The 23,601-nt window shown below is 36.7% G+C and overlaps 1 protein-coding gene across 1 annotated transcript in view; it reads right to left on the reverse strand.

The window, feature by feature from the left end:
- LOC116166720 (neurotrimin) overlaps positions 1-23,280 on the reverse strand; it is a 102,680-nt gene extending 79,400 nt beyond the window's left edge. The window contains exons 1-2 of the mRNA XM_031481795.1: positions 23,157-23,280; positions 20,906-20,965 (exon numbers count right to left, since the gene is read on the reverse strand). Of these exons, the coding sequence (XP_031337655.1) occupies positions 20,906-20,965; positions 23,157-23,217 (121 nt within the window). The 5' untranslated portion in view covers positions 23,218-23,280. The remainder of the gene's footprint in view (positions 1-20,905; positions 20,966-23,156) is intronic.
- Between the last annotated feature and the right edge of the window lie 321 nt (positions 23,281-23,601).

Below are 23,601 nucleotides of genomic sequence, written 5' to 3' on the forward strand. Positions count from 1 at the left end.
ATAATTTGCCAACACGGTTGAAGTTCAATGATTAAACGGTGTACGATGACAAATTGAAATGTCAGAACAAACAAGAGAAGTCATCAACCATGCGAGGGAAACCTTATTGCAAAAATACGTTATTTCAATTGAAAGCTAACAAAAGTAGACAAAAAATGTAAACGTTGATACGTATAATATCCCTAACTTAACATTAATTGTCAGTGAAGTTGAATAAACATATCTACAAGTTTATTGATTTTAATTATGACGAAAACTGAAAATTATTAGTAAAGTTTAACTTTGTTATTGTTGTACTATGGATTATCTGTTGTATAAACCTTTTTATATTTTTGAATACGAAACCTCCCGGATTTCAGCTTTCCTCTAAAATAACAGATCTGCGACTTCCACGTTTATATTTATAAAGCATGTGATTTAAAATTGTATATATTATCAGTTGTGTTCTCAATTGGGCCATTTAAACTAAAAAGCCTTTCTTTTAACGTTCAACTTGATACTTTCAATAAATTTCCGTTAACTGGTTTCTGACGCAATTCTTTGGGTATTTATTTCGTGTCTTGAACTTTTCTTTTGAGATAAAGGTATCAACTTTTGAACAGGAATTGTTTTTTAACCTTAAGGTTAGTAATATAAACCAAAACTTTCACAAGCCGCTTTGAATTCGCTTAAATTTCTTCGAAGGGCAGAAGTTCGCAACTCTATATGGGCAACGCTTTAGGGCTACAACTTCGAACAAAACTTTTACTGACATTGCAACTGTCATTGTGTTTGTTTTTTAATTTCGACCGAGATGAGGATTTTGTTTAAGTGAATTTATCATATTCAGCACTTAAAGCTGGAGAAATTAACTTTAATAATACGTTTTGGGAAAGTTAGTACCCCGTTAATTAAATCTTAAATTCAAAATAAGATTTCGTGCAATAAACCTCTGGAATGTGACATCGAAGCTTTGAGAACTTGTCTTCTAAATAAAAGTCGTATATTATTCTTAAAAGCGCTATTTTTTTTAGTTCGAATTTTGCTGTAATAGGAAATTACAAGGCACAAAAGATTCTGTCAATGAGGTCAACATATGAAGTTTTCAGAAGTACCACTTACATTTTTTCAAATAACCGCTTCTCACCATATTTACTCCAATTTGTAAGGATTTTTTATTGCCTAAATGGAACTAATAAAAATAAAGGAAACTATTTCCATGAAAAATGGACCCAACAAAATAGGACAATAAAGACCGCTTGAATGGCCAACGACGATGGTTTCTGATCGAACATTGTTTGTTATACATTTCTTCAAAAGTAAGTTTGAAAATATTCCAAAATTAGCATTTAAGCAATAAAAAAAATATCAGAAATTCACAAAATAATTTTCTTAAAATATCACTTTCTAAATCATGTCGTTACTGCGGTATTAGGTTGATTATATTTTTATTGCCCACATACTTTAGATTAGAACAAATACCGTCAGAATTAAATCATTTCGCTGAGTAAGTATTACTTCAAATTACTATTCTTGTCGACTCCAAAGATTCTAATAGTTATGCAGATCCTAAACAGTTTTGTAAGTAGTTATATGAAGCCAATTGTTATCGACAAAGGGAGGCAAACAATAGTAACAAAAAGGGATTGGCTTCGGATAAACTCGTCGTGAGGTCGTGAGTTGAAAAGATGGCTACCAGGCGATGCCAGGAACTTTTTCCACAAAAACCCGAAGACAAATCCTTCCAGAAGTAACCAAATTACTAACCTTTTGCCTTACCTTGTTTAGGTACTTGAAGAAATTTACAATACACAAATACACAATTAAAGACAAATTAATACACAGTTTACCTCTATTAAATCAAACTCAGATAATTGGCAATGTGTGAAATATGTGCCGTAGGTACTTAATGTATAGACTTCTCTCAACGTATAAACACAACTTATAATTCAATTAACTGACTTGACTGCTTAAAAATGAACACGAATAACAAAATGTCTCAGTAAAATGAATAAAGTCAGATGTCAACAAACTTCCTTGGCTAACATAAGTAACGGGTTACTCGTAGAACGCGCTAAATATACGGGATACATATACATAAACTAATCAAAAATATGCAGAATGGCTACATATGTATTGCTATATGCAATAGAAAGCAGTGAATAAACCAATCACAAGCACTTGTCCTGCTGGCTCAATTAAACACAGGTACTAACAAAATATTTTATACGAAATGATTATAATTTTTCCAGGGGACGTCCAGTATCCGCTACTACGAAAAATCAAGTAACCTGAAAGAAAAACAAGCACTCAGGGTCAGAATACGCATACTACGCACCAAGCGATCGATAGGAACAATTACATAATAGTATGGGGATTAAAGTGTGTGTATTAGTCCCGAGGGTGCAGTTTGTTGCCCTAAACGTACTTGAGTTGTCCCAAACATTTAGTCTTGCGCTATATTGAGCAGTGATTATATTCAATAAACGACGATTTTTATGCGAACAATACTTATTTCAAATAATAAAAAAACTGTAAGGACAATTGACAAACCGATAATTTTGGGAATTTAGAGTGCATTTCCAAGAAACCAATGTTTCGTCAGTAAATACGATTTGTCCTAACAAAAATTTAATTAGTTAAATGATACTTCAGGAAAACTCTACGATTATCCTTATCATCACTATAGAGCTGCTGATGGTTGGAAAATTTGTTAGATTTATACATGAATTTTCTTATGTCTTAACTACAGAACTACGGGAAATGTCAAATTGTGCAGTTGGAATTCAAAGTTTCTAGATTTACTTCAATACCCTTTGTCGAACCATTAATACTGAGAAAGGACGTACTTATCTACTAGTCATAGAACATCGTGGAGCTCAAAAAGTACCTACCTTCTGATAGCAATTATTATACAGTATATACAGAGTATTCAAATGCGCTATTGGCGTTTACTTGCCAGCATATACTTTTTTAATACATCTGTTTGTTGCTACGACACCGACTACATATATCGTGCGTAGGTAGCTAAGTAAGAAGCTAATGGCCAACAGGCCAACGAATATTGTGTAAACTTAATACTAGGCGGTTGAATAACATCGGCATTTTACTTTGAACTCTTAATTTCTGACTAAACGATTGAACGCCCATTTATATTTATGAATTACAGGCCTTCTTAACTCATAAATTATAAAAGCAATCCTTATATCGCATAAAGGCCTACCGCAATTTACGGAAGTCGACTTTTGATATTTTATTCCGAACAATATCGAAAGTTTCAATATTTACCTTTACCTTATAGGCTGATTTTTCACTTTTTACACTTAGAAAGAAATTCTCATAAGGAAAACAACTTTTCAAATCGCTAGAGGGTTTTCGAGCTCTGCATTTTTGCTGCCGAAACCTACGCTTTTGCTTCTCATTATGTAGCCCGGCATCATGTTTTTTGATCGATTGATATTTGAATAATACCATTCGTATTCAATAGTTTAAAACTTCATGGTTTGTGCGAAGAAAAAATTGGAGCACACATTAAAAACGTCGAGTTTAAAAGAACGTTGTAAAAGGCTTGCCTGAGTAGGTGCAGTTTCTACATGTTTTATTTTTTCTTTGTTACATACTATTCGTAAATTAGTTAAATGGACACACAGCCTAGAAGGTTTTGTAACGGGAGCAATTTAATACGGTGTAATTTTTTCGAATTTTCGATTAGAATTATAGGCGAAGTTGTATTTCGCTAGGGACGGGTTACGCATGTTTGAAAGTTTGGTAATAGAAAGTTACAGGGTGTCAAAGTTAAAGAGTCGATTTTTCCAAAATGTTTAGGAAATTTAGATGTTTCAAAGTCCGGGGGTTAAATTGGCGATTTTTATTGAGTTCGAAATACGTTTTAACCCGTAAATTAGTTCGGTTTTCGTGACCAAAACTGCGTGGCGCAAAAGCCTGAGAAAAGCAAGATTGCACATTGCAACTAGCGTGGGATTGCGAGTTCTGCCTCTAGAGGTAGCGTAATTCGTGGATTAAACGAATCAAATGAGTTAATGACTAGAAATAAGCGATTTGATTAATAAAACGCAATTTTGGGGCGTTAATTAATTAGAAAAGTAAGTAGGGATTTGTCACTGATCGAAAAAGTAGGAGATTCTTCGTTTAGCCACCGAGCGGGAAGGCATTGTTACGGACTCTCAAGTGTTAGAACACGCGAATCATTGTTTACGGGCGTCCGCGAAAACATACAGTGAGTAGAAAATTTTCCGTAGTGGGTCCAGGAGATTTGGATACCTATTTGTCATACAGATAGGTGAATTCAAAACATTCGCAACAAAAATCGGTTGGTTTATAATCCAAATAGCACCATATCTCGTATGGCAACAAAACAAAAGCTCTTGCAAACTCCTATTCATCTGTGTAAATAAATTGACATTCGGGATTACTATTTTGAAGATATGGACAAAGTTGTATTTAATAATTCTCTTAATTTCTTTTAATACTATTACTAAATCCAAGGAAAAAATTATCAGCAATGCACTCTAAAAGCATAAACAAAATGAATGACGCTTTTGTATAACTTCGTCAAAAATGATGTACAGTATAAGTGAAAACTAACTAACACCTAGATCACCTGATTTCTCTGTGTGGAAGTTTAACTACTGTATCATCTGCTTAGCTGAACAAGCAACTCCCCTTCGGCATTTATTTTAAATGAATTTTTGACTTGGGCACTATGATAAGTTTAGCGTGAAAAAGGGGTGTTTAATAATTACGAATTTGTCGATGTCTCCAAAACAGTAAATCCGAATGTCATTTTATTCACAAACAAGAAAAGAAGCTATTATAGGACAACAGAAAGAAAAAAAACGAAGGGTACGAACAAGGCAGTAGAAATGAAACATGGCCTGTTGTAAACTTCCCGGTGCACACCAAATTATACGCAATGAACACATTTTTCAAACAAAGTACACAAAGAAAATGGACATAGATCAGCCCAGATGGCAAAACGAAGAACGAAATAGAGCTAGTATTCACATCGGAAAAAAAATCACGGGCGTAAGATAGCGACCATCATAAACTCGTCGGAGCAGTACGAACAACAAATAAGACGAAGAACAAGCTTAAAAGAGAAAAAACACGAAAAAATGTAATCGTCCCAGACGTATTACAAAAGAACAGGCAAAAATATGACGAGGAATGTCTCAAAAACTTACAAACACAAAGCATCACAGATAATATAAGCCAGAAAGCAGAAAACATAGGAACGGCACACACAAAAGCAGCGGGGTGGAAAAGAAGTAGAGAGAAAAAGTAAAATAACAAACGAGACAATGAGAAAAATAGAGGAACGAAAGCATCTCTACCAAACAGGACAGCATGCGACAGATCTAGACAGACAAGGAAGAAAAGAATCAAAGAAAAAAGATTCGACAAGACCTTGAAGAACAGTACAGACATATGGTAGGGGAAAATAATAGAAAAGAATACACATCTTCAAAAAAGAGAGCAACAAATATCTCTAATCAATGAAAAAAGGAAGGCAATAACGAAAAGAAAAGATATAATAAAGATAGTATAATACTATGAAAATCTCTACAATAGGGAGATAAAAAGACAGACAACGCATACAGATACTAACATAACAAATGTTGGAACAGAAGACATCCCAGAAATAAAAGATCAATTTAAAAAACAATAAAGCACAGGGAGATGACTGTATTCTGATAATAAAGGAAGCGTCAGATATAATATCAAAACTAAGAGATCTATTTAATAGCTGCTTGGAACAGACTGGAATCACGCTGTCGTAGTAATTCTATTTAAAAAGGAAGACCGAAAAATTAAGAAAATATATCGGCTACATTCTATTTATTAATATAATAGCAAACGGAATAGAAGAGAAACTTGACAGTTACCTACTAGTAGAAAGAGCGGCGTATAGAAAAAAATACAATACATACCGACTGTACCTGACTATAGTAACTGCTGATCGAAAGATCGAACGGAATACAATCTGCAAATTCATATGACTTTTGTGGACTACGAAAAATCCTTCGACTCCCTAGCTAGAACACTGGGTTATAATTGAATAACTGGACAAAGTGAGGATTGACCATCGATACAAAAATGTAATGAAACAGATCAGGCTATACGAAGAACCAAAAAATATCAAAATAAGAAGAACAACTCAGGCAAATACAATATCACCCAAGTTATTCACACTAACATTGGAAGAAGTCTTCAAAAAACAGGAGATTTTAAAGAAACTGTAGAGAGAACTAGATACAGAATCAAGAAAACTAGGATTAAAAATGAATGAAGAAAAAAGGCAAAATACTAAGTACCGAACATTTAAATATCAAAATAAACGGAATACAAATAGAAAACGTAACGCACATAGAATTGGGAAAACAATGCAAAATGAATAAAATAAACAGAAGAAACTCTAATACGTAATAAAAAATAAGAAATCAAAAAAATTAAGAACAAAGATCTCCGACACATGTGTACTGCCAGCTATCACATATGGAGCACACACATGAACTCTCACAACACAAATGATAAATAAACTAGAAACGACATAAACGACAATGGAATGGTTCATCCTGTGCTTGAAACACTGAGAAAGACAGAAAATGAAACAAATTGATAATGTGAAAAACAGGAATACCAGACATAACAAGAACCATAACACGACTTAAATGGGATTATGCTGCTCACATTGCAAGAATAAAAAACAACAGATGGCACGGAAAAATCATAACATGGAAAAGAATACCAATGCTGGACGCGCATGCGAAACTAGGAGTTGACTAGCGCGCCGGGGAAACGATAGTGGCTCCCCAAATTGTGCTCGGCAAATCTGATTTAGTAAAGCTCGGAGAAATAAGGACGTGTCTAAACATGTACTAAAGTAGGTATCTCGAATGGGATCAGTTTTGGGCGTTGAAAGAGTACAATGGTAACTTTAACCAAATCATGAAACTTAGCAAAGACTCTATAATCGATCTCACTTGGTGCCAAGGACAAAACTAACAGCCATATTCTGATCAGGACGAACAATACAACCGCGTCGTCTTACATAAAACGTGTGGGTGGCATTTAGCGACCAAAACTGTCCATTCTGTCTATAAACATATGGCAACAGTGTGAAGGTAGAAATTTATGGATTTTGGCCTCGTACATAAGCTTGGCGGAGGCAAACAAGCAGACGAGGAGTCTCGTTCACTACCAGGAGACATGGAATGATCGCTGAACGACACCTATTTTGTTGAGATAGTATACCATTTTGGGCAACCTGAATTTGACCTTTTCGCAACAAAAACGGACGTGAATAGTAAACGTTACGTGTCGTGGAAGAGGGACCCAGGCTCGTTAGCTAGTGACGCATTCAAGGTTTCTTGGGGGAAACTATTTCTTTTACGCTTTCCGCCTCTCTGCTTAATCCTGAGAGCATTACAGAAAATTTTGCTAGACGAAGCGGAGAGAATAATTGTTGTACCATACTGGCCCTCCCAAGCGTGGTTTCTTCTTCTCACCAACATGAAAATTGCACATCTCCTTTTATCGAGCGAGGAGTTACTGCTCTCTCCTTGTAGACAACCACACCCGCTACACAAATCACTATCATTAGTGGTCGCGAAGTTATCAGGAAAGCGGTCCGGCGCCAAACTTGTAATGAGTAGGCGATTGACCCGTTTGAAGCCACACGGGAGTGGGTTTTTTCATTCGTACAAATGACATTGTCCAAGAGGGGCTGCAAATATGAAACCGACAATTTACACAGGTCAGCGATTTCTCTCATACTTAAAGCCAACCTTGAAGAGGAATTCCCTTATGAGGCGATTTATGAAAGGAGTACCGCGGATCAACCCATCGCTACGAAGATACGATTACATTTGGAACCCACAGAACGTAGTAGAGCACATTTGGATCATGTGAAGGGACAACAGTATCTCATTGAAACAGCTCACGCTGTAGCCTTTTGGCCCTGAGCACGGGCTACAGGATCCAAACCATTTCCTTGATCCGGTTGTCAAATATCACGGAAACAGAGGAAACTCTTCAATTACGGCTTCCGGCACTAATACCGTTCAAGCGTTTCTCCAGATCCAGTTTTTTAAAGAAGATATCACCCTGTACGTGTCCTAAACTCTAATCTATTGCATAAAGGCAACTAGAGACCTAAGACAACAGTCTCACGACTTCCTTTTTGGGCCACATAAAAAAACCTTCAGCAGGTGCATCAAGGAACTGCTACAAGAATGTGATATAGATACACATCCCGCTTCAAACAATACACGACTCGCCATGCCATCACTTCAACTGCGCTTCACCATGGATCCTAACATTCGAACAGCAAGGTGGAAGACGAAAAGTCTACTTGGTATGATATTGAGCATTGGACGTTGAAGTATAATTAATAGTCAAACGAACTTACCTGGAGTGCTATACGAGACGTTCAATTCGAAAATATCATGACCCTCCCTCCCAGCCCACGTTGCTATTCTGCCCGTCCCTAAAACAATAATAATGACATTATAGCGGTCGGTGCGCGACAGCAAACGCGGGAAAGGGGATTCTTTACTTTTCTTTTATGAAATAGAGATATACTTCTTTGCGGCCACATGGGCATAGATCCCAATAGGTCTGAAAACAAAATTATGTGCGCGATAGAGTACCCATTGATGATGATATTTTCGAATCGGACGTCTCGTATAATTATGTTCGAACATCACTTCAGGTAAGTTCGTTTGATCATTAATTATTTCAAACCGGCACACTCAAGGTAGAGCGGATGCTTAAGCCGATCATTAACCGTAAGGATAGATAAAGTGATCACTTTAACCGCAAGGGTAGATAAAGTGAAACATATGACTGTGCATTCTAATGATATCTGTCATTCTTAATTAAAATGACGTTCAGAACATATGACAATTCTGTTTCTATGGAAACGACCGCGACGGCAAAATCTTAGCTTGCTATTTTTGACGTCTCTAAATTAAATTCAGAATTGTCAGGAGCTTTACAATGATTTATATAGCTTCTGTTATAAAATAAGGTTTTGTATTACACACGACAATAAAGGCAAACTAACCATCTCGTGACTCAATGGTTAAAATATCCCTTTATCGTCTTGTATATTGATTGAGAGTACAAACGTACACAAATACCAGTTTGTTACATACATCAATGAATAAAAATAAAATTTTTATTCAATGCATACGTGTACTGTACATTGTTATAGCATTTGATCATTTTATATTCTAGTATACAAATAAGTATTGTCTGTCAGTTGTGTTGCACACTAAAATTCTTTCCGGCAAATAGACATCCAAACTAGCTTCACATAATACAAAACGTAAATAATATGAGAGAAGCGTTGTTGGGAAAATGGCAGAAACATTCAAGGAAATAATGATGTCGTAAGTACTTCAGAATATATCTTGCTCTTTTAACCCTCATGCTATGACATTTTCGTCTGCAAGGTTTCCGTGGAACCACATTCGGGTTGGGAAGTACTCAATTTTTGCAGCAAAGAATATTGTGATAATTTGGTGTGAGACAAATAAACGATCCCAACCCCTATACAATTTAAACTTAATTGTGTAGCTAAGTACCGACAGAATTAGTTATAAGATTACGCAACAGCTCGCTTTGAGTATTTAGTGTCAGCTGCTAGTGACTTTTTTTTAATTTAGTTACCACAACCACTGAAACGTAGGTAAATCCAGCCTTGGAATATGAAAGTGAAGCATAATTAAAGTTATACTTGCCGTGGAAAATCAGTGATGAAATCCGAAGGGTTTGATTAACGATTGTTTCTGGTTTGAAACTTTCTGCTAAACTCATACAGTATCAATTGAATAGCGCTGCCTATACTGACGGTGATAAAAGTTAAAGTATGATGCTGCCCAGTTTGTATTACGAATGACACCCTTATTAAATGTTTCGAATTCGAAGCAGCAACCCGCTATTAGGAAGTATTCTCCACGCTCCCGCAAGAAACTTTGTAATAATACACCAAGTTTGTTCTTGTTCATAGAAAGCCTACAGCGAAAGGGTATAAGAGCATAACTCAATAGTGGTATTATTCCGGACCTTCGTTGAGAAACTAAATCTAGCCCTCCCCGCCACATGGAAAGTGTAAGAACGTAAGCATAAACTACGCCTGATACAAACACTGCAAGTATGTTGAATAAATACAACTCAATTTGATGAAATGCTTCAAATGGCGCTCGGGATCAACACAAATTAAACCACCTGAAAATAAACGGAATGCGAAGGCGTACAAATGACTTTTGAGATGTACGTACACGATCATATATCTTTTCCTTTTACACCAGGGTGCTGTACTTTATATGTAAATCACTAATGTGGAATATACATCATTCATCATTTAGACGAGTGGTATACGTATAACAAACGAAAAGTAAGCTTTATTCTCGGAGGAGGCGTATAAAAAGCATAAACAAAGTTTTATATCCTGTTGCATAGTTCTACCACATTTTCGTAAAAATTATCAAAAGTGTATTATAAAACTCAAACCTACTTTTTTATAATGTGAAGGGTAAAGAAAAGCTGAGTTTACTCCCAATGTCTACATATACGTTAAGTCCAAAGTTGTAAACAACCCTGTATACAATGACAAGGGTTTTTCATCTGCATGGCATATACGCCGCCAGACGAATTTAGGCAGTGAATGAATATTACTATTTCTAATCGCTATTACCTAGAGGTAATGTTTTCAATTCCTATTGAATGAATTAGAAAAAGTAGGGTATTTTTTCAACAAAAGCTTTTGATACAGGATGTGTCATGTAACAAATTGTCAAAAAAAATCGTCAAATCAATTTCTGATAAATAATTTTGATACGGGAAATGCAGCATGATGACCTCAGTCTGTAGAAACCTCTAGAAAAAATTAAAAACAGTTTATTATTGCGTGTGTTACGGTTCTGAACCCAAATTAGATTTGATGAAAAAATAGTTTCATTTAAAATCGAGTTATCAAAGTTGATAAGAGAACATTCATGGGTCAATTCCGATTATGTGTAAGGTAATTTTTTTTAACAAAATCTAGTGCTTTTTATTATTATTTAATTCAAATTTAAATTGAGGTTAGTTCACAAAGACCGCGGTCACCATTTTAATATAATTAGTTGGGATTTCCTAATAAACATTTTATAAAATTTTGCAAGCAAGCAGGAAACTAAATTTTCGAGGCTAATTAAAGGAGAAATTTTCTTGTAAATAACCGTAATCACAAGAGCTAGTCGTCGGTCATTTAGCAAAGTTTATAAAAATTTCATTAAAAGATATCATGCTACATTTCCCGTATCAAAATTATTTATCGGAAATTGATTTGACGATTTTTTTTGACAATTTGTTACATGACACATCCTGTATCAAAAGCTTTTGTTGAAAAAATACCCTACTTTTTCTAATTCATTCAATAGGAATTGAAAACATTACCTCTAGGTAATAGCGATTAGAAATAGTAATATTCATTCACTGCCTAAATTCGTCTGGCGGCGTATATGCCATGAAGATGAAAAATCCTTGTCATTGTATACAGGGTTCTTTACCACTTTGGACTTAACGTATATGTAGACATTGGGAGTAAAAATCAGCTTTTCTTTACCCTTCACATTATAAAAAATTATCAAAGTCCTCGTGTGAGATAGAAGGGACTTCAGCGCATTTTTGTGTGGCAGATCAGTATTCTATTAGCCACTTTCGACTCAACCATCAATAACAGATCTTGTCGAAGGCTACTACATTCACTAACCGTTTCCCACTTTCCGCGTGCACCCGCAATTCGCTTTTAAAGTTAAAATCGGGTCGGGGGCTACCACATTCCCTTTGACGGTAGCCACTTCCGACGTCCCGTTCACCCGCAATTCGCTTCTATTGGCGACACGAGAAAGAGAGACAGCGATTCGAGATTTACGAAACGTTAAACCGCGTGAGTTCGCAACGGAAGGTAAAAGGCGCCCGAAGTTGACTACTTCTCGAAGACGCGCGCGCGCCTCGCAAAAGGTCGTTAATTTCGCCCCTAGGACAAAAAACAAAATTCCGCCACGCAGGAGTTGTGCGCGTTTACAACATCTTTCCGACGACACCAATTTGAAAAGAATCGGACCAAAACTGTAGTAGAAGATAGGAAAAAACTGAAAAACCTTCACGTTAGTATACTACGCTCGAGGATGACGCCCAGATGTCGCCAACCCCACATCATGTAGCCATGTCCCTAAGGTTGACAAATTTCACGGCCTTGTAGATACATGTACACCCGTTGCCTTTCTACAAGAGTTCTTCTACGCGCCCACATTTGCAGCCAGCCAGCCAAAGTGAGATTAAAAGCTACTTTTGAGCGCATTTTTGCAAATTTATTTGTAAAAAGTAGCTTTTAATCTCACTTTGGCTGGCTGGCTGGCTGGCTGGCAGGCGGGCGTGTTGACCTGGGGCGGTATGTAGTTCATAACGCACTTGATACCTTAATAACTATTAATAAACATCAATGAGTTTTAAAATTGCGAAAAATTGTCAAAGATATAAAACCGTTAATTTGACATAAATACATGCATACTACGATACCTCGTAAACGGAATGTCCTTGTAGCGAATGTTTCTCATACAATAATAAGGCCGAAACACCCTACCTACATTGGCTATCGAATAGAAGATTAACTAATGGAGCTGAGTACAGTTTGGAACTTTTCCGTCGGACAATTTTTCCTTCTGCTAATTGACCGGAGAATTGTTGCCCTCAAGATGAAATTTTTTGATCGGTTACCTTCGAGGTTTATAATTGCAAGCAAGTAAACATTTTGTTTAAATGTTTTTTGTTACCGTATAGAAAGGAAAAATTTTTCACAAGCAAGACACTATACTGTTATGGATGTCTTTCCAATACGTGTGTTACTATCAGTTCACGCTCGTTACAAGGTCAATCATTTTTTTAATGTAGCATACACACCGGAAACTTCGTACTTGGACAATAACTACGAAACGTCACGCAATTCATCCCCGTTTAAATAACTAACCTCGCAAATTTAGTGTAACATTTCCTTGGCATTTGACCGGCACAAATAATTTCTTTCCACTAAATTCATATGAAACGTTTAATAACTTGCCCACGCAAAATTTTCGTGTTAATAAACTTTGGCCGAAGAAATTCCTTTTGCTTGCAGTGGCACTCGTTTTACGTAAGTGATAAGATTTTTTTTTAAAACTCGCGATATAACGCTCTAATGTCCGAAAAAATACTCCCGCTATTACAAATTCGGAACGAAATTCTTTGCCGCAACTGAACGTGGGTCCCTTTCAAATATTTATACCGAAACCCCCTAAAAGCAGACTACTTCCTTTCTATTTGGTGTTAATTAATCTCATGTTTTTTTACATGACGTTTAATAACCAACTCCGTTATCTTTTTTCAAGCAGGAATTTTATTGGAGGCTTCACGAAATGAATGAGCTTTAGGACTTTTGTTGACTTACATTTTTTTAATAGGTAGGATAAACTCTTATATGCGTACCCCTTTGATCATTTTTTTTTCCTGTAACGAAACCCTACCAAGATACGATTACCTCTTTATCTACGACTCTTCGGAGCCTACAACTCCCTAAAGCTATTCAAAAAGAAAGCTCAATTCAATTGAAATACGTAGAATAAAAACCATTGTTAATTTCCACCACGGTTTAGCAATCTTTCTAATTTTGATACCCTACACACTTCACTCTAACCCTTAAGATCCTAAAAGTTCTATAATAACTTCCCAACGAAATTTCGGAAAATTTAAATGCAAATTTAGAGCTACCGTTGTCTACAATTTTCCCTTCCATTGTGGAAATATGAGAATTAAGCTCAACATTAAGAATTAGCAATAAAAATAAGACGGTGGACTGCTAGTAGGCACAGTAGATTCAACAAAAAGGTTTTATTCGTGTCGCATATTTATTTATTTGTATAAAAATGATACCCATACAATGAACTCCATAACCATGCCGAAGAGTGAAATGGAAGCCAAGGGGATCCAAGTGAAGCAGGCAGTAGAAGAGGCAGATGTAATGATTGTGGATGCTGCTGTCTCAGTTGCTGACAAGTAGGATAGTGTCATCATAACAGCGGAAGACATAGATCTTCTGCTTTTGGTTCTTCGAAAAAGAATGGCTATTTCCAGAAAGGTGGAAAGGATAACAGTCCTACTGCGCTGTATTCATCCTGTATTTTTTTCCTACATGCCATAAGTGGGTGTGACACGACCTCAGCATCCTTTGGTATTGGAGGTAATGCAGATGTATAGCAAAAACCCAGCCTTTCTGAGATGTTGACAATTTTTAAAGACCCCGAGGCAATTCCACCTCAAATCGTTGACGGTAGAGAGATATTTCTTGTAAGACTGTGTGGAGGGACCATTGAAATTGTCAACCTCGAAGAGCTGACGTACCAAGCCAAGAAAGCCATCAAAAGTTGCCTTCTGCTTGGGGATGGAAGATTACCAAAATTTTGGAGTTTTTGGCCTTATGGCCCTCGAGGTCGAGAGCTTGGGATAGACATCCTGGTGTACCCCCAACCAACTTTTGGAATACTGTTAAGGCAAAAAGTGATATCGAGTGGATTATACAAGAAAAACTGTCTTTCAAAATTATGTTCTTGTACTAACAAAAGTGAGTCTTCCAATGCACAGCAAATACACTGGAATTAATAATGGTCGTGGTAATTGATACGTACGTACCTAATCACAACGTATTTTCGATTGAAGCGTAACGGAAATAATTCACACATTTTCTGCATTAACTCTAATCACTTGTAATGCCACAAAATTGCATTATGGAAAATGAATTCATCTATTTTAAATGAACATTGCTTTATTACGTCCTTTAATTTTGTTACGTCCATCACAGTGACAATTAATTCATTAAAATGCAAAAGTTATCCGAATAGTTCCAAAGTATTATCCGGCGAGCCAATTCTAAATTAGGTTAGAACTAAGAATAAAGTTATAAAATTTGAATTCTGTTCAATATACTCTTAACGAATGCAACACTTTACAATTTGCAAGTAAATAAATTGCCGTTGTAAAATGTTAATATACGTTTGCTTACAACTTGTACGTTCGTTTTATGGTTCAGGTTTGTAACGTTTTAGTAATTTGTTACATATTTTCCCTACAACCATTACACAAGTGAATTTAATTCATATACGGTGAAAACCGAAGCAATAATTCTCCAAGTTGAGCTTAATACCCGGTATTTATTACTTAAAAGTTTCATGATTAAAATTTATTATTAAATTAAATGGGACCTTTTGCAATATCGATAGTCTTTGTAGTAATTAAAAGTTTAAGATATATACATAAAGGTATCTGTTAAGTTGAACATGAGGTAATTTAAGTTGTGTCGAAAGTTGGTTTTCAATTAAAATGAATTCTGTTTTAATGGATAATTGATACTGGAGACGATATAGGATAACAATACACTATATACATTACATCAGTCTTTGCTTACAGGGCTTACCGAGAACCTATGGCACAAAGAACCGCTTTTTCGAAACTCATTCATTTGTATCACCCTAATTTATTATTTGAACTCTGTAGCGCAGGCAAAATCTGCTTTGTTATAGAATCCCGACAATCATTTCATGATTTCTGTAATAGCAAATAAGCCAGTAATGATGACGTTACGGAAATATTTCGATCAATAGTAACACTGAAATTTCATGGTTGCAGCCCTAATGAATAAATTTAGCAGAATTAAGTTTATACGTACAATCTTCTACAAGTTATGGTGATTTATGCAATCGATTCTATTATTTAAAATCTATTTTACTTGCATTACCACAAATTATGGTACCTATCTTTACCGTACTAGTCGGAGGCATTTTCGAATGTAATTTATAAAACGACAAAAGCCTTTTTTGCTGAAGGTGGCTATTGTCTTAATTAGATCTGTTCGCTCATTTGTCGGACTGTATAAACATGACGTACTATTTCTTCAGTTTCGGTTTCCTCTCCCGCTTTTATAACTGCTTACATTTATGACAGCAACTGACTTCACAACCTTGAAATCCGTGTCAAAAATTTGACGACCGAGACGGACGGTTCAGGAGTGTGCGTTTGGGTTCGAGATCACTGACAGGGCAAACCATGTTATTATATCATAGCATACTAGAACACCTATAATGCAAACGGATCGTGCTCGTTTAGGACCCGGATGCAATGTACATATTTAATTAACGTCCCAATACAGATAATTGGTGTCGACAATATGGATATTTGAACACTACTAATGCAAGTACTGTACGGGAATTCTTAGCTTAGACCATATATAAATTAAAGAGTTCATCAAAAACGTGCGAAAAACGTGCACAGTGCAAAATCACAGAGAGAACCAAGGGCGAAAATGTCGTCTAGCTATTGGAAGCCCTATTAGGCACTAACAAATCTAATCAAGCATCATTAAATTGGAGCGGCTCGATGATTACAATTTCGTTTAAAAAATTTAAAGTAATTAGCTCATTAGTTTTATAATAGATAAGTGCAATGTTTTCATTATAAAATATACAGGGACTTTTTCTGAAATGTATACATTTGAGCTGCGTATACTTTCGCCCCTTTCGCATTTTAAATACAATCTCATTTAAATATATATTCTAAACCATCAAGATATTTGTTTTGTAAAGTATGTAAGTTATTTCTATAGAAGATTTGTTATTACCTCAGTTCATTCTCTTGTCGCTAGAGGCCATCTGTGATACTTCTAATGCGATCCCTTCTTTAATTTGATCTTGCGTATCTTTTCCGTTCCTTTCGAGCAGAGACGATGTTTCCTTCACAGCGGTTGCGTGCTAATTTTTCTCGGTACGCCATTATTTTTTACCTGACGTTTTACCGCAATAAGGGCTTGTTTTGGATATCACCATATTACACATAAACGTATTTTTTGATGCCGAGGATAAGTTTGTATATATGGAAGTGAAGATTAATGAAGATATTTTAGCGATAACGCTACTGTATAGTCTTCCCGCATGCTTGGAAAGCTTGAAATGCGCAATCGAAACTCGAGACAAAGTACCGGCTACTGATACTTTAAAAATCAAAATCATCGAAGAAACCAATGCAAGAAAGAATGAGTTGCGTCTCGCTCCCTCCAATGCATTGTTGAGTGATCTCGTTGTTCATCAAATTGGAATTGCAAGAATATTACCTCATGTGTTTAAATGTGTTTAAATACCGTTGCCATATATGTAAAGAAATTGGTCTTAAGACAGCAAATTGTAAGAAGGACATATCCACTCACTGCTCATACTTGTAGCGACGTAAGCAATTTTTTGGAACTCCATAATGCAAGTGGACATATGAATCTTACAAATCGTGCTTGGACCGAAATTAGAGATCAAGGTAGTGTCATCGTTAGTATTGAAATTCAGGGTGAGTCTAGACATTTGATCGATTTTCTGCATGTACCAGACTTACGTGCGAACTTGACATCGGTTAGCAAAATCGCTTGCAAACAAAGGATTCGAAATTGTGTTCAAAAAGGGCAGTAATGCGATTTTAGCGTGACAGGTGGATGTGATTTATCGCCTTTTGTGTGTAGTTAAAGGAGATGAATTTTTATTTTTCCTAGTATTATAGTTAATTAATGTCTGATAAGAAATTGTTTAGTAAAATTATTCGATCTCTATTATTTTGGTCTATTAACGTAAGTTGAGAGGATATTTTCTGTTGTCAACTGTGTATGATCGGTTGTTATAATTTTGATTTTCGGAAGAAGGTTTTCGCTTTTAATAAAATTTTGAAGAGGATGAGCGTCGCTTTTGGCCAAGCTCATCGCGGAACTACGTTCCTTTGAAGTTTTAAAAATCGGCTTCGCGCAAAATTACGCAGTATTACGTATCGTTGGAGTTTGAAGTCAGTTTTTTGCTACGTGCAGCATCGAACTACGTTTCGTTGAGGAATTTATTTCGCTTCTTGCAAGTTACATCGTGGACTTTTTTGTGTTGAAGCGACAGCCAGCATTGAAAGTTTCGCCTAGTGGGAGTTTGAAGATAGAAGAAGTTCCGTTTGCGTAGCCGTAAGCCGAAATCGCGGCTAATTATTTGTTCTACGTGTTAAAGTTTGGAGTTTTGGCCATCAAAGGTGTTGTTTTTTTCAAGGAGAGGTGTGTTTGTTGGAGCCCGCATAAGTTTGTTGTACAACGTGACTCATTTTGAAGTTGAGTTTTTTTTTATTGTAACGTCCTTGTCTACCCGAGGTGAAGATGCTGAGATTACCCGGTCGTCAGTGTAAAGTGTAGTAATTTGTGTTGATAATTGAAAATTGTTTTTGTGTACAGATTCCTTTTTTATTTGGATTACAATTCCCGGACATGTAATATAACTAATTAAATATTTGTTTGTGTGTGTGTGTGAGAGGGTGTGTGAGAGGGTGTGTGTGTGTGTGTACCATTTTCCTTGTGTGTTACGACTAAAACGCACTTTTGTAATTCTCACATTAATTTACCGTATGTTTCATTCTAACGACTTCATTTCTAAGTTATCTGTGTGTTCATTGGAGGCTTGCCCAAGGTCCATTTTAATTATTCAAAATTTTGCAGTTCGGTTTGGAGTTTAAGGTATTTGGTCTGACACAATATCTGTTAGAAGTTAACAGTTTAACTGAGAACAGAGTCGGATCTCTCCTCTGGGTTGGGGAGAAAGTTTCGTGCTGGGATAATAAGTGAAGGTAAAGAGCTAGCTAGGTTTTTGTTTTGGTGTTGTGTGTACGGTCTTTCTGGCCTACGGACCAGTGCACACAGAATTTTTATTTGACGCCCAACGTGGGGCACACAGCAATATATACCAAATCATTGCCCAACGAAGAGTCTTGGTGAAAAAACACCGTACGAATTGTGGCACGGAAGAATGCACATTGTGTGCCAATTCAAGTTTTTGGTTGTCGAGTATTATGTATCAATAGATTACCACATAAAGGGAAATTCGAATCCCGTACTGGAGAAGGTGCCTTTGTGGGCTACTCAAAGGAATGCGACTAAATTTAATTTGGATAATTCATGCAAAGAAGTGCACTGAAGCGATGCCTCCCCAAATCGTGGAGATCGGTAGAGAACAAAATGAGATCGGAAAGACAGTTGTGTGAAAACTTCGAAAAGGACTGAAACAATCAGGCGAAGTTGGTATTTTCCGCTTGATGATGCTTTGAGTTTGTTGGTGCTACTCTGACCAATGGTGATCCTTGTTTATATCGAATTGAGTTAGGATCTGCATCGATCTCAATTGCTCTTTATTTCTATGATACTGTTATCGCATCTAGAAATCAACAAATTGTCAATGATCTGATATCTTTTCTTTGCAACAGATTTGAGTTAAACGATTTTGGAGACTTTCGATGTTGTTTAGGCATTGAATTTACCAGAGATGGACTGGAATTTTTGTGAATTCATACAGGAATGAACTGTTGAACCGTTTTGGGTTGAGTGATGCCAAACCAGTTTCTACTCCAACGAATACTTCGTCGAAATTGAAGAAAGGGAACAATCCTCCTGATACAAGTATTCCCTATCGAGAACTGGTTGGTGGCTTAACTTACTTGTCAATTTGCACCAGACCCGACAATATCTTAAAGGTGCTTTCGAACTAGGACTTACATTTAAGAAGAGCTCAAAACCTTTAACCTTTGTTGACGCGACTGGGGAAATTGCAAAATTAATAGAACATCTTATACTTTGTATGCCTTCATTTTCGGAGGAGGTCCAATATCTTGGGACTCGAGGAAACAAAAGACCTTAGCTCTTTCCTCAACAGGAATATATGGCTCGGACCGAAGCTACTATTCCTAATCAAGTCATCTCGTTTCTGAAATCGTTTCTTATTGAATTAGGAATAGTTTTTTTCCAATGAAAGAGTATGAAGCCATCAACCTGGATGAAAATTCGACTTTTCATGTACGGAGTACGATGTAAGATCCAATTTTATTTGAGATGCTTTGAAAAACGAAGTCATTGAGGCGAAACACATTTCAACGGCTGCAATGATCACCGATGTATTTACCAAGGGTTTTCCAGGGCCTAGACACAGTGAGTGTGTGAAAATGTTAACTTTATTCCCGAATCGCATATCGCATCGCATATATGTGAAAGTACATAAAATACATATAACAGCGTTCACTGTGAAGCCTTATTAGAAGTACTAGGTAATTATACAAAAATCTTTCCGTGAAAATCAAGTAGTCAACGGTACCATAAATAAATTCGTATTGGGTTTTAGAAGTAAACAGTAGCTTAGGGTGCAAAGTCTACAAACGTTAACTAACTAACTCTCTTGACAGCTAATTGTGTCGATTAACGTGGTGTACTATAAGACTATATACGACTACACAGTATATTTAGGTAGTTTAATTTCAAAGCGAAAATTCTTTCAAGGTTAGCACACTATAATGATGAAGGTCTAAGTAAATTTGAATGTTACTTCAACCCGAACACCCGTAGCTTCTAAAAGGACCGCTACATAATGTTATAAATTTGGAAACAAGAAATTATTAACCTCGATAAGTACGGTTAACTGCCAAATTTATATGCAATGAACCGCTCTGTGCCTTTGTTTAAGTATGTAACATTTAATTATTACAATACGCTAACAGGGGTTGAATGCAATTCAACAACCGTAAGGACGAATGTTCAATCAACGTTCGTAGTTTTGTCCATACCGTAGTTTATCTAAACAAGCCAAAGAAGGGTCAGCATTGTGTATTCAATGTGCTGCCTGCATTAGCCCATTCCAGTTCGCAACCTTCGAACCTTAATCTCGTTTCCCTTTTTATTATCCATATAAAACCTTTATATGAAAGCAATAGCAGTTTCTCCAGAAGTCATATACGTGCGACATAGGTAGGGCTACTCGATATAGTTATTGTTATTAAAACAGCTCACCGTGATTAAAATCTCCCATAACTGATATTCGATTCGGCTCCGTGTTGCGGACTCGTTTCCCTAAACAAAAAGGAAAACGGCATTAAAATCATATACGTACGCTATTTTTCAATCAGTTAAGTTTGAACTTTGAATGGCAAAAATTCATGAACATTTGGCGAGGTCTCAAATTGCTCCATTTACTGATAAGGGGTCACGGCAGCGCAATATCTAAGGTTCTCTCTAGTTAGGGGTGGAGGTTTTTATAACAAGAATTTTGTTCGGATCTCGCAGTAGTTCTGGAGACGTAGGCGAGAGGAAATGGAGGGTGCCGATAACATTGATAAGGGCAGTATAGAACACTTGCCGGCAATATCTTGCGAAACGTCCAACAATGGAAGAAATCGAATGGAAGGTACAATCTTTCCAAATAATGTGCTAGCAGAGAACGACAACGTAAATAAAATATTCATATGCGAATATCTAACTTCGGCGCTAGTCATTAATTTTAATTTATCGTATCCCGGCAATTCTAATGAGACTTATAGAACTCCGGTGGCGGTTGATAATAGACACATCTCCAAATTTAGCAGTGGCATTTGAAATTACTCATACAGTATTAATTGTTGTTTACTTCTCTTAAAGCGTTTGAAATCTTTTTATGTATTTCCATAATGTAAGTTCTATTCTTACACTATGGTATTTCTAAAGCATATCGTATTCTCTGTGCCTGCTTTCCAAGGTAGCATACGGTAAAATGGAAATAAAGCCAATAAAATGCTGAAAGGGGTGCGTTCAGAAAGCAGGTAAATGTATTGGATAACGAATAATGGATAAAGGGTTGTAGTCACCAGTTCATTTTCCACGCGACTGGGCAGCTCATTAAGAGCGCGAGATAACAGCCGACTAAGGGCATTACTGCAGCGCCAATCCAAACTTTGCCCTGTTTCGTAGTTTTCCGCATTCAGCTGACATAGCTATATTAACGGTTGCAATCGGGGCCTATTGTACAATTAGAAACCTTTTTACCCGTTGTGTGCGGAGAATCTGTTTTTAAAACTGCTCCCAAAAGGCACTGCAGTTTCACCTTACAACCAAGTTAATCTGGGAATCTATAATGTATTAGGGAGAATTTAGATCAACTTGTGTTCGTTTACATTTTACGCAAAGATTGGGTACTGCTTTACCTCATCAATCAAGCGGTGGAGGTTAGACGACGTGATAGGTAACGCTCGCTCTGAATATTAATGAGCCTTTAAAACATACAACTCCCGACACATTATAACATAGCACTTCATATACGAACTTTTAATCAAACCAAATAGAAATGACAAGAACAAATCCCAGATTATTTTAATTCATGCTAACAACAAAGGCCCATCTGGTGAATGATAATGAGATCTATTTACTAAACTGTGCCGTAAGTACACCTCTAAAACAATATCTATGTAAAGTAACCTCCCAAGCGGTGCAATCGAGATTGCTACGCTGCTCAATTTCATTTCGGTAACTTCTTCGCTTCAATTGTAACAGAAATAGTATCAACAAACCCTAATGGCTAATTTAAATTTTCCACATGTGTGAAGCTATCCCTTTGCAACAATAGGATATACATGTAGATAAAACAGACTTTGGAATTGTTAATATATCAAAAACTACTGCAATGCCGCAAAGACGGCTAGTTACGCAGCCAACATTTCATCAACTGGAGGGTAGCCAACACTTGCAACAAACACTTGCCCTAAAAGGCGCCTTGCAAATCTGAAGTCTAACTTATTTTAGACATTGCGAAAGTTTCCGATGGAAAATGTTGGATAACTATGTGAATTTCGATTTAGGTGACTGTTTAAAGAATAGTAATTGGAGATTTAAGCTGATCATTAAGGAACACGTGCAAGAGTAGAAAACGCTCCGGTGAAATACTACACGTTTCGGTTCAGTGCGAACTCGTTTAGTGCAACGCTAGGCACGGTTCCACCGAGCGCCTCTGTGAGTTATGTCTCTCCGTGGTCGCACTAAGTTCCAAGACTGCCCAACTTTCCAAGTAAGTGTAGTTCTGACATAAACCAGGGCTGCGGTCCTTCCAACAACTAATCTGTTCCCAAATGACGTGATTTAGTGACGGTAATTGTAATTGAGATGAAACTTTGGAATTTTGCGTTGTAATGAGTAAAGTATCGCGGAACGCACAGAGCTCATTTGAAAGACTACTGGCAGAAATTGAAATCGATGTCGGTTGCAGCGGGACACAAAATTAATTTGGAAAGCTTACCAAGCACGATAGTTGTCGTCCAGGCGAGCGTCAATGCCAACACCAGTAGCGTAGACGGCATGGCACTAAGTGACCGAGGGCATTACCGGAACGAGCTTTCGCTCCGAACGGCACGGAGTATCTGAACAAGCCTGGTTGCGCTACACCCGCGCAAGCTCCCTTAAAACCCACGTGTCTTCGGATGGGGATCACGCCAAACTTTCATATATATTCTTATACAAACAATGAGAAAATATTACCCCATCTGCAGCCATTGCTATCAAAACTAGTCCCTCTTACTCCATTATACTGTATGATAAAGGAGCTTTTGTTTTATAGACAATACTGTGGCAAATTTGAAGCGATTTTCTTTTACACGCCTCATTTGATAGGTATTATTTCAACCATACATAAATTAAGTGCCCCCGATCAACTAAAGTCTAAAATAAAAGCTTTCCGTTCGTCG

The sequence above is a fragment of the Photinus pyralis genome, unplaced genomic scaffold (genome assembly GCF_008802855.1).
Source record: "Photinus pyralis isolate 1611_PpyrPB1 unplaced genomic scaffold, Ppyr1.3 Ppyr1.4_LG3b, whole genome shotgun sequence".
In the NCBI taxonomy this organism is placed as follows: Eukaryota; Metazoa; Arthropoda; class Insecta; order Coleoptera; family Lampyridae; genus Photinus; species Photinus pyralis.